General features: G+C 34.9%; 1 protein-coding gene across 3 annotated transcripts; it reads left to right on the top strand.

Annotated features, from left to right (window-relative positions):
* Nucleotides 1–4,089: 4,089 nt before the first annotated feature.
* Nucleotides 4,090–10,962, top strand: LOC111800944 (histidine kinase 3). 3 transcript variants are annotated; one of them, XR_002816057.2, is made up of 11 exons: nt 4,090–5,562; nt 5,893–6,174; nt 6,471–6,640; nt 6,857–7,069; nt 7,333–7,519; nt 7,611–7,662; nt 7,767–7,996; nt 8,121–8,219; nt 8,585–9,723; nt 9,929–10,280; nt 10,403–10,962. XR_002816057.2 is itself a non-coding variant. In XM_023684882.2 (10 exons), the coding sequence occupies exons 1-10, from the start codon at nt 5,164–5,166 to the stop codon at nt 10,191–10,193; spliced, it is 3,036 nt and encodes a 1,011-aa protein (XP_023540650.2). In that variant the 5' UTR covers nt 4,090–5,163; the 3' UTR covers nt 10,194–10,962. The 3 variants fall into 3 exon arrangements, 1 of the variants encoding a protein (XP_023540650.2); XR_002816058.2 differs by having other exon boundaries at nt 5,421–5,562; nt 5,885–6,174; XM_023684882.2 differs by having other exon boundaries at nt 9,929–10,962.
* Nucleotides 10,963–11,472: the final 510 nt, after the last annotated feature.

Genomic DNA, 11,472 nt, shown 5'->3' with positions numbered 1-11,472 from the left:
AAAGTTTGAGATTAGTTAGATTAATTAAAGCTAAAATTTTAATTATTAGATGTCGTTGAGCTGTCTTGTTCAATAAAATTAACAATTAAACAAATTTAAATTACATAAATATCCTTTGAACTTTTGTAAAGAAAAAGTAAACGTCGGTCGTTTTCAATGGAATAATACGTCATATAATTAAAGGGTATTATAGAAATTTAACATTCAATAGAAACATGAATAATCCTTTTTTGTTTTCTTTTTCAAAGGTGTTAGAAAAAAAATATTGGAGTTTGGCAACTTCCCACCATCAATGACATTCGACATGTCGCCATCAGGCAAAAAGGCCACTTTAATGGGCTGGTTTGGAGGGCCCACTATGGACCCGAAAATGCTTTGTGAGGAAAAATAAATAAATCTTTAATTATTTTAACTAATGATTAATTGTCATTAATTCTTTATATAATTTTCACATTCTCCATGCCTTCATGGGGATTGGATGCCAACTAAATGCAACGTGTATGGCCTTGATCTTACATGGTATTGATATTGAGTTAGGTTGGAAGTCGGTCAAAAGTTTTGATATGTTTTTTAGTTTAGTTGACCAAATATAGATGAAATTATCTATTGAACTATGGTTGTGTTAATAAAAATTTATTATTAATTTTTTTTTTGTAGTAATAAATTTAGGTTAAATGACCCATTTGAACTTAACTTAATAGGGATGTACATTAGTTTAAGAGGCCAAAGTTTTAAATTCTCTCTTTCTAACATGTCATTAAGGTAAGGTATGTATTTCCTTTAGTTTATTTTATTTTTTTTTTTTAAAAAAAACAAAGCACAGACATTATAACTAAATTTAAAAAAAAATAGAATTTAACTTTTTGAAAACTACATATTTTAATGTTCAAAATTTGGCTTGATTTTATAAAATGTTATTGGGTTAGAACTAATATTTGTAAACTTAATTCCTATAACCAGTTTTTTTAAAAAAATATAATCAAACTAACCCTAAATGTTATTTTGTTGTTAAAGGGGATAAAAAGTAAGAACTTGATCAATTGATAAAAAGGAACTCCAATAAAAGAAGAGAGAGAGAGAGAGAGATGCTTGGTTTTGTTAAAAGATTTAAAAAGCCTTTAATTATTCTTGTTGATGACAATATGTTCTTACTTCTTAAATTATTCTTAAGACAACAGGGTGGGCGCTATCCCACAATCCTTTCTTTCTCTCTCTCTCTCTCCAATTTTTTTTTTTATTTTTTTTTTCATGCTTATTTTTTGTTACTTTTCATTAATTTATTTTTTTTTAATTTTCATTTTACTCCTTAAAATTTAATCACAATTAAACTGATTCCTGAACAATATTAATCTTGATGCCAGCTCTAGGGTCAAGATACCGCCAACCTCTTTTAAGTTCGGCAGCTTGAAATTTTATCCTCTTAACAACAACAACAAAAAAAAATAATAATAATAAAAAATAAAAAATAAAACTTGTCAATTATGCTATTTGTGATTAGTAGATTGATATGGTTTTTATTTATTTTTATTTTTTTTAGAATAAATTCATTCATTAGTAGAAATTATTGAAAAAATTTAATCAAACAATTGAGGTTAAAATTTTCGTTTAAATATTATAACGTAGATTTGACATAAATGAGTAAATTAAAAGGAAAAGAAATATACTTTAACGTTTACTTTTTAATATAAATTAAAAATAAAATTTAGGGGAATGAGATAAGTATGCTTAATTAATTTTATTTATTAATCATAAGTTTGCTTTAGAGAAAGCTAAAGCAAACTAAAAACATATTATATAGCAGAGATAATATTTATTCTTTATACAGCAGAGATGAACAATAGTGATAACTAAAATAATATATTCTTTTTTTAAAAAATATCACAGCTATAAATAGAGACTTTAAAAATTGGAAATTAAATAAAAATGAAATATTTTTTAAAACCCAAAAATTGAAATAAAAGAAAAAGAGTGGAAAAACTAAAAAGAGATGGGTTTTTGCTTCCAATTTAGGTTTGAATTATTCAAAAGCTATGCAATTTTGGCTTTATTTATTACATTTTTAAACTCCTTAATTAATTAAATAATTAATTATTTGTCAACTATTTTTTTAAATAACGTCTTGTATGGAAATTCATCATTTTTATAAAATAATAGGCCACATTTCGTATGCTTTTTATTCTTTTGCTGAAGTCTACAATGGGGGTAAGACAAAAAAAAAAAAAAAAAAAAAAACACTTAAATACATTGCTTTCCACCTAATCACCACCGTATATTGCGGACCTACAACAATAATTAAATTAATATTTGTAATGAGAGAATGAATGTATCTTTTTTTTGGTCCTTCTATATGGGTTTTTAAAATGAAATAATAACAATAACAAGTTACAAATTAGTAATAAGAGTTCTTGATTGAAACTGAATTTTAAAATACATAAATGACTTTAGGAATTTTCTTTTACAAATATATATTTATTGAAGTGACCAGAAATAAATATAATTTTTAAAATACAAAATAATAAAACTAAGAGAGAAAAAAAAAAAAGAAAAAAAAACCATAAAATATGTACTCATTACAAATAAATTATTACGCTCAGGAGAGGGAGAAAGTGGTGCTCAAAGCAGTCACCAGGTAATATTAAGCTTTCATTACGTGAATTTTTAGAAAATTATTATTATCTGCCGTCTTTTTGTAATTAGTTTTTTTAAGAAATAAAAGGAAGTAACTGCGTGCATCAATTAATAAAAATTATACTACCATTCATTATTTGTTATAAAAATGATAATATGAGACTATAAAATAAAATATAATTTAATTCTTACATATTCAAAACTACACGTAAACATTGAATCCGAGAACCAAACCATAGTAAAAAAAAAAACAAAAAAAAAAACAAAAAACAAAAAAAAAAAACAAAAAACAAAAACAGCACTATTTTTCAAGATATAAAATAATATTTTAGAAATTTAGGGATTAATAAATTGAAAAATTCAAGTAAAGGAGAAATAATAAAAAAATATAATTGGTCTTGTCTCGAGGATTACAATTCACACCTAAAACTTCTAATAAAAAAAAATTAAAGCAATTAAGTCATTCCTTTTGAAGTGTTAATATTTAGTGGCAAATACAATGAGAGAATTATGGAATATTTGTAAGCGAAGGAAGAACTTCTTTCTTACGCGATAATAGAAAAAGAAAAGGAAAAAGAAAACTATAACAAAAATGTGTAGAGCGAAGCCGACAAGGTTGTCGAAGTCGCCGTACACGTGTGGGACAGGGATGCTCTTCATTAAATTTATTATTAAAATATTTAATGCTTTCTTCCTTTGGATTTTGACACGTGGCAGATAGCCCATGGTGCCTGTGACACGTGAGGTCTTTCGATTGGTAGGATATGTAAGAACCGGTGCGCTGACGTGGGAGGTGTCTCTGTCAGAACAGCTCCCATCAGGCGGGCCCCACAAAACCACCGCAATTAAAATATATTATAATAATAATTGTTTTTTTCTGGAAGGGGAAAAAGAAGTGGGTAATGTATGTAGTAGTGATGGCCCAATGACTTGTTGACAAAGCCCCCATTGCTTTTGATTTTAATTACCGTTTCACCACTATTGCGACTTCTTGTCTTTTCTGATATTAGAAATTACAACTCTACCCTTACACTTGTGTTATTTATGTATTGTCTTTGGACCAATGTTTATGACTTGAAATCCTGCTGTATTTGTTCCATTCAAATCTGAAGCTTTAAATCTTGAGTGTGTGTGGAGACATGAAAAATACAATCTTTTTGCAAAAAAAAGGACCAAGTCCTCATGAATATGATGGGTGGGCGGGAAGGGTAGTTTAGTCCACGAAAAGTAGAACGCTGCAAGAAGGAGTTGGCGTGTAGAAACTGTGCAGGGTCGGGGATGGGGAATGGGGGATGGGGGATGGGGGATGGAATTGGATAAGGATATCAAAAACAGCACTAATTTGTTTGATGGGTGGGGCTACGGCTTTTCTACCCTTTACCTCATCATGAATATGATGTAATTTTCATTTTGTTTTGTTTTGGGTCTATTTCTATCCATTCTTCTTAACAAAGGTTGCATCAATTTGAGTGGATGTGTAATGGTATAATGCAAAAATAAATGCTTTTTTCTTTTTTCTTTATTTGAAAAAAAAGAAGAAGAGATAATTGGGAAAGTCCCATACCCATTTTTACCCCTCTATTGCTTTTACTCTCTTTCTCTTCTCTTCAGCTTCTTCCATGAGTTCATTCTCTTCTTCTTCTTCTTCTTCTTCTTCTTCTTCTTCTTCTTCTTCTTCACCTGCAACTTCTACTGCCAGCTCTAGTCCTTTTAATGTCTTTCTGCTCTATAGATCTTTTCAGGTTGGTTCTCTACAGAGTCAAACATTGAGACTCATATGAATGAAATGCTTGTTTCCTCTGTTTTTTTATCACTTGGGTCTTGTTCTTCCTATTGGATTCATTTGCTGGGTTTGGGGTCCTTTTGTTTCTTTTTTTTTCTTTTTTTTTTCCTTCTTATTAATTAAGTTTCGGAATCTTTTGGGGGTTCTGTTTGGACCAATTCCTTGTTCTGGGTTTAGGTGGGCAGCTACAGGGATAAAAAACCAAATTCTGTTTAGGGTATTAGAAATTGGAAATCTTAGGATTCTTTCTGGCTTCTTTTTTGTAGGCATGTGAATTTCTGATCCTTAATATAATGAAAGTTTGGCTCTTACTATAGCGTTCTTGTTTTCTACTCATCTGGGCTGGGCGGATAAGAAAGCATCTTCTTGCCATAACCTTGAAATCAGTTCCAATCTCTTTCATTTCTTACTTCTTCCTCTCCTTCCCCTTCTGCATCATCATCCTTCAACCTACCCTGAGTTTGGGTCGTTTTTCCCATGTCTAAGTGTTGGGTTTAATTAGACATTTCCCTGTAGATTTGATAGTGGGTCTCCCTCTCTCTTTCTCTCTCTCTCTCTAAAACTTCTAACTGAGTTTAACAAAGAGGTAAGACCCACCTCACGTTGGTCACTTTGTCGAGTTTAACTTGTGTCGGCTACTGGTTTGGATGAGTTTGGTTCATGTATTTGGGGTTTAGCTCAAAGTTAGGGCATCTACGTTTGATGCTTATGTTGATGTGTAGTAGTGGTTGTAGATTACATGGTTGATTTCCATGAACTGGTTCATTAATGGTGGAGGTATGGAAGCTAAGACTGGTTTGCTTGGTGGGGGTGGGAAGATATGGCTCCAATTGTGGGAGAAGGTCATTGGGAACTGTTTCAAGATGCATCACCAGTACTACCAGTATATTGGATCCAAGAAAGTGAGAAAAACATGGTGGAGGAGGGTTTTGGTGGCCTGGGTTCTTAGCTCTGCTCTTGCTTCTTTATGGATCTTCCACTACATGAGCTCCCAAGCTACAGAAAAGAGGAAAGAGGCCTTGGGAAGCATGTGTGATGAGAGGGCTAGGATGCTTCAAGACCAGTTTAATGTCAGCATGAATCATATCCAGGCAATGTCTATCCTCATCTCCACCTTCCATCATGGCAAGAACGTATCTGCTATAGATCAGGTACAAATGTAAATACTTTCTTTCATATTCTTCCTTCTCTCTCTCTCTCTCTTTCCCCATCCCCAAAAAATTCAAACACCTTCTATTGATAACCCTTATTACCTTCCATTTTACCTCTTGTCTATATGCATCCATCCAAGGTTTGGTTATGTATGATGTTAACCATATAAGCATTGAAACTTAGAGTTAGATCAGAATTCGTTTTCTTGGTTACTAATCATTAGGTATGAAGTTTAAAGTTATCTATGTTATATTTTGGAACCGAACTGTATTCTTTTGAAGTATGATCTCTGTTATCCATTCTACCAAGTCTAACTTTCAGACATGTAGAGGACCTTTGCGAGGTACACAGAAAGAACTGCTTTTGAGAGGCCTCTTACCAGTGGTGTGGCGTATGCAGTAAGGGTGCTTCATTCTGAAAGAGAACATTTTGAGAAGCAACAGGGCTGGACAATTAAAAGGATGGACAAAATCGAACAAAGCCCGGTTCACGAAGATGACTATGCTCCAGAAGACCTGGAGCCATCACCCACCCAAGACGAATATGCTCCTGTAATCTTCGCACAGGATACAATTTCTCATGTCGTTTCTCTCGATATGCTGTCGGGAGTGGTGAGATCCTTTCTTATCTTTTGGAACCTTTTCACATCAGTAAGATTCCAGTTATCTTGTGCTGGTCCTAAGTGGACAATTTGTAGACAAATAGTCTTCTTCTCACTTCAATCCTTTTCTTGGATCCTGATACTTCTCGTTGAAATTGGTGATTAAATGCCCTAGTTTTGATTAGACTTGTTCGTTTTCAGAATGCCCTGAAAAGTTTTGAGCTTCTAACATGTGATGTCATACTAAATTACATCAGTTCTACACTGAAATCATAAACTTTAGTACTGAATTATTTGCATAACCAGGAAGACCGTAAGAATGTAATTCGTGCTAGAGCGTCAGGAAAGGGAGTCTTAACTGCTCCATTCAGGTTGATCAAAACAAATCGTCTAGGCGTCATACTTACATTTGCGGTCTACAAGAGAGATCTTCCCTCAAATGCCACTCCAAATGAGAGGATTCAAGCTACAGATGGGTATGTCTTCTTTCTGATATCAAAATCGGTATGCCTAGTTGTTGTTCATGTGCCCTCTAATGGAATAATGCAATTTATCTAAATCTGAATCATCAAACCTAAACCAAACATTGAAGGATGAGTGCAGTATTATGCTTCTTACAATTTAATGGATTGCAAAAGAGAAGTAATTAAGCTGTCATTTCTGTAATCAATGCATCTATATTTGACAAACAGGTATCTTGGGGGAGTTTTTGATATCGAGTCGCTGGTGGAGAAGTTACTTCAACAGCTTGCAAGCAACCAAACCATCTTAGTTAATGTTTATGATACCACTAACCAATCACATCCGATCAGTATGTATGGTGAAGATGTATCAGAAGATGGGTTGCAGCATGTTAGTCCCCTCAACTTTGGGGATCCAGATAGGAAGCATGAGATGCGATGCAGGTAACAAAATGAATTATTACAACCGTAGTTCCATTTCGATGCATCCTCTTAGCTTGGTTTGCTCTATTCCACTCAACGTCAATATGCTCAAGAATATTGTTCGTCTTAAAATGATCTTTTTTTTTTTTTTCATGGAACTTCCCATCTACTCAAAACTCAACTATCCCTTTTTTTTGGTGGGATCTAAATCTGGGTTATTGTAGTCGTTGAGATATCAAACTAGTATGTATTGCAGAATGGTGAATATTACGTTTCTGACACAGATTCAAACAAAAACAAGCTTGGCCATGGTTAGCAATGACAACTTCAATTGGCATACTCATTATTGCATTGCTTTTGGGGTATATATTCCATGCAACCTTGAACCGAATTGCTAAAGTGGAGGATGATTATCATGAGATGATGGAACTCAAGAAACGGGCAGAAGATGCTGATGTTGCCAAATCCCAGGTATGTGGACATGTCATTTAGTCAGAGATTAGAATTATTTCTCTACATTCGTCCATGAATTAAGTCTCAAGAATTCTTCAACCCTTTGCAGTTTCTTGCAACTGTTTCCCATGAGATCAGAACCCCAATGAATGGTGTTCTAGGTGAGAATTCACAGATGGCTCTCTTGCTTTAATTCTTTCTAATAAATTCTTCAAATTATACCTTGTTGCAGTAATATTGTAACCTATTTCTTTGGATATTTCAGGAATGTTGCATTTGCTAATGGACACAGACTTGGATGTGACTCAACAAGATTATGTTAAAACTGCACAAGATAGTGGAAAAGCTTTGGTATCATTGATAAACGAGGTTTTGGATCAGGCAAAAATTGAATCTGGAAAGCTTGAGCTTGAAGCAATACCATTTAATCTCCGAGCAATTTTGGATGATATTTTATCGCTCTTTTCTGGGAAATCTCAAGAAAAAGGACTGGAGGTAATATACACTTCGAATTCCACAGTCCACACCATTCTTCTCGCTTACTTTTCTGTTACCTCATCTTCATGCGTTTTGTTATTATACTCATTTATATTGCATGGTCATTTTATCGAGATTGCAGCTGGCAGTTTACATCTCAGATAGTGTTCCTGAGATGCTTATTGGTGATCCTGGAAGGTTTAGGCAAATTATCACTAATCTCATAGGAAACTCAATCAAGGCAAGTAATGCTTTCTTCTGTACCGCTAAAAAACTAGTAGGATTATCGGGTTTGGGGGGGGGGAGGGGGGAATCGGATTAGGATTTGAATGCAGTCAATTCGTTGGTCAATGCCCCATGTTGTTTAAACGTTGTGTTTCTTTGATGTATGCATGGAGAAATTAAGAACAAATGACCTAATGATTAAATGGACAGGAAACTGTTCCAGGTCTACCGATGTTGTGAATTCTGGTATAGTCCCTCAAAGGAACTGGTGAAATATCTTAGAAGTAGTGAAGATGATTTTGTTTTTAGAAACGTGAATCCAATGTATTTGGCTTGTTGGTTTTTGTTTAGCTGCTAAGTCAGTGTGTTTGGATTTGACAGTTTACAGAGAAAGGACACATCTTTGTCACTGTTAATCTCGTCGAGGAGGTTATTGAATCGATTGATCTCGAGATCGAGTCATCAACAAATAGCACCTTGAGTGGCTATCCTATTGCCAATAGACGTCTCAGCTGGGCAGGATTTCAAACGTTCAGTGAAGAGGGACCCGCTGCTTGTCATTTCATGCCATCTCCACCAGAGCTTATTAACCTCATGGTATCTGTGGAAGATACAGGCGTTGGTATTCCTCTGGAAGCCCAATCATGCGTTTTCACTCCCTTCATGCAGGTTCGACCATCCATCTCTAGAACGCATGGGGGAACGGGTATTGGGCTGAGTATTAGCAAATGTTTGGTTGGCCTCATGAAGGGGGAGATTGGTTTTGTGAGTGTACCTAAGATTGGCTCTACCTTCACATTCACGGCGGTATTCACAAAATACTCTTCCAATTCAAGTGAATATAACAAAACCCAACAAATTAAGAACATTTCCATCCCAACATCCTCTGAATTTAAGGGTATGAGGGCACTAATTGTGGACCATCGACCTATTCGGGCCAAAGTATCAAGATATCATATTCAACGCCTTGGAATAAATGTTGAAGTCTTATCTGACTTGAATCAATGTCTGTGTTCCTCGACTATTAGTGGTTCAACTATCAATATGATTTTTGTTGAGCAAGATCTTTGGGATAAGGATACGAGCACATCTGATCTCTTTATCAAGAACTTGAGAAATTCTTATGGGGTTCCTCCCAAACTATTTCTTCTTACTACCTCCATTAGTTCTTCAAAAGCTAGCACTACAGTTTCTGATGTATTCACTCCCACAGTCATCTTAAAGCCCTTGAGGTCAGGCATGCTCGCTGCCTCTCTTCATAGAGTCATGGGTGTAGGGATCAAGGGTAATCCTCGCAATGGAGAGCTTCCTGTACTCTCACTCCGTAATTTACTTCTTGGTCGAAAAATTCTGGTAATAGATGACAATAAGGTAAATCGTATTGTCGCTGCTGGTGCTCTACAGCGGTATGGAGCGGATGTCGTATGTGAAAACAGTGGAAGAGAAGCAATCCGACTGCTTACGCCACCCCACCATTTTGATGCATGCTTCATGGATATTCAGATGCCAGAAATGGACGGGTATGTCATAAATTTACTTCCCTTTTCTCGTTCATTCTAAAGAACTTGGGGCGATAGGAATGCCTTTCGTATATGCATCAAAGAAAGCTGGCTTTTTCATAAATAAATAATAAAACCCTTTTGATATGACAGTTCTTCTAACTTATGAACATACATAAGTGGTAAATGAGCTGATCACTTGAGTGGTTAATGTTCTGCCTCACAGCTTTGAAGCTACAAGAAGAATTCGGGAAATCGAACTTCAAATAAAAAATGGTATCCAAGCTGGAGAACTATCAATAGAAGCATACGAAAATAAATGTGATTGGGGTGTACCCATCTTGGCCATGACTGCAGACGTAATCCAGGCTACACATGAGGAATGCCTGAAGGGGGGGATGAATGGGTATGTTTCGAAACCATTTGAAGTTGAACGGCTTTACCGAGAAGTCTCTCAATGTTTCCGCAGAACCTCAAATGGAACTTTGTAGAGAGCAATCATATATTCGAGGTTGCGGATGATGGCCTGTTCACTCAGGAATTTACAGCATGCTTAAAAGGGTGTAAATTACCTCCGAGTAAGTATTCTATTAGAAGATTTTGATTGTTAACTTCCATTCCCCAGAAAGGCATAGGATCAAGTACAACATTAAATATATCATAGTGATGAAATTATTCCATCATATTCCGTGTTTCGCAGTCGAAGGTGATTGACTTCTCGGATTGCTCCATAGTATGCCAGGCATGCCTAAATTTTGTGGAGTGTAAATAGTAGACAGACATGAGTGGTCGGGTGGAGCTTTCGTCATTGGACGAAACAAATTAGAAAAAGTCAACTATATTTTCTGGGTGGACGAGGTTAGAAATTCAAGATTCATTTGGAAGCAGAATTCAATAGGTACTTCTCATACAAAAGTAATTGAAGTCTCCGGTTTGCGATCTTTTTGCCTCGTTTATGATCATCTACAAGTTGCTCATCAGAGGGCCAGAAATGGCACTGCAGAAATCAATTTAGATGGAAGAAAGGATGAAGAAAGAAGGGTCTTGTATATTAAAAACATGTTTGGTTTGTACTCACACAAGTTTAGCTATCGCTTTTCGTTTTGCTAATTTTGTTGTATACTTATCTCAACTGAAAATAGGATAAAAACTCTTCACACTCTCAGATTTGAAAAAATTGATCATGTACATTTCTTGCACACAATTCCTATTCCTTCAGGTCTGTGTTCTGTATAAAAATTTCACCATTCATTTAGTTTCTCTACTGGTTTTCATTATTTTCTTTTGTTTTTTTCGTCCTATTTGGGTAAACCTGACTGGGAAGGTAACTGTAACTAGGATTATGATAGACAGCCTCACTATGTACGTACATTTTCTGCCGAAGAAGTGTACCTGATCATTGACGGTTTTATTTACCATTGATGCCAACATGTCGAAACCCATCAGTTAACTATCGAAACCAACACAAATTGAGACAACACGATCTTGAGTGCAACATTGGTCAAGGTCCCGTTGGTTATAAATGCTTCTTGGATAATTTTACAGTAAATTCTATGACCTCAAAAATTCCTTTTTAGCAAAGGCTTACAAAACATTCTTTAGGGCAGCTCTTCTAATGACCCTTAATGTGATGAATGTGGTGATGGTTGTATGCGCATATATGTGTGTTCTGTATGCCCAATCTAGGACCTCATGCATATGAACGACATGTTTATATCATCCATATTGATACATTGATTAGTTGAAAATAAATGGTAAGTTATAGGTGAG

Source organism: Cucurbita pepo, chromosome 12 (genome assembly GCF_057944985.1).
Source record: "Cucurbita pepo subsp. pepo isolate OVF chromosome 12, ASM5794498v1, whole genome shotgun sequence".
NCBI lineage: Eukaryota > Viridiplantae > Streptophyta > Magnoliopsida > Cucurbitales > Cucurbitaceae > Cucurbita > Cucurbita pepo.
The sequence above is the reverse complement of the archived record's forward strand: the minus strand, read 5'-3'. Positions and strand labels throughout refer to the sequence as shown.

What these genes read in the sequence shown, in the direction of transcription:
- LOC111800944 (XM_023684882.2), top strand. Translation starts at nt 5,164, where the DNA reads ATGAACTGGTTCATTAATGGTGGAGGTATGGAAGCTAAGACTGGTTTG. An exon ending in AGGATTCAAGCTACAGATGG is followed by an intron (nt 6,641 to 6,856) that starts GTATGTCTTCTT and finishes TTTGACAAACAG; the next exon opens with GTATCTTGGGGGAGTTTTTG. An exon ending in CAGATGCCAGAAATGGACGG is followed by an intron (nt 9,724 to 9,928) that starts GTATGTCATAAA and finishes TCTGCCTCACAG; the next exon opens with CTTTGAAGCTACAAGAAGAA.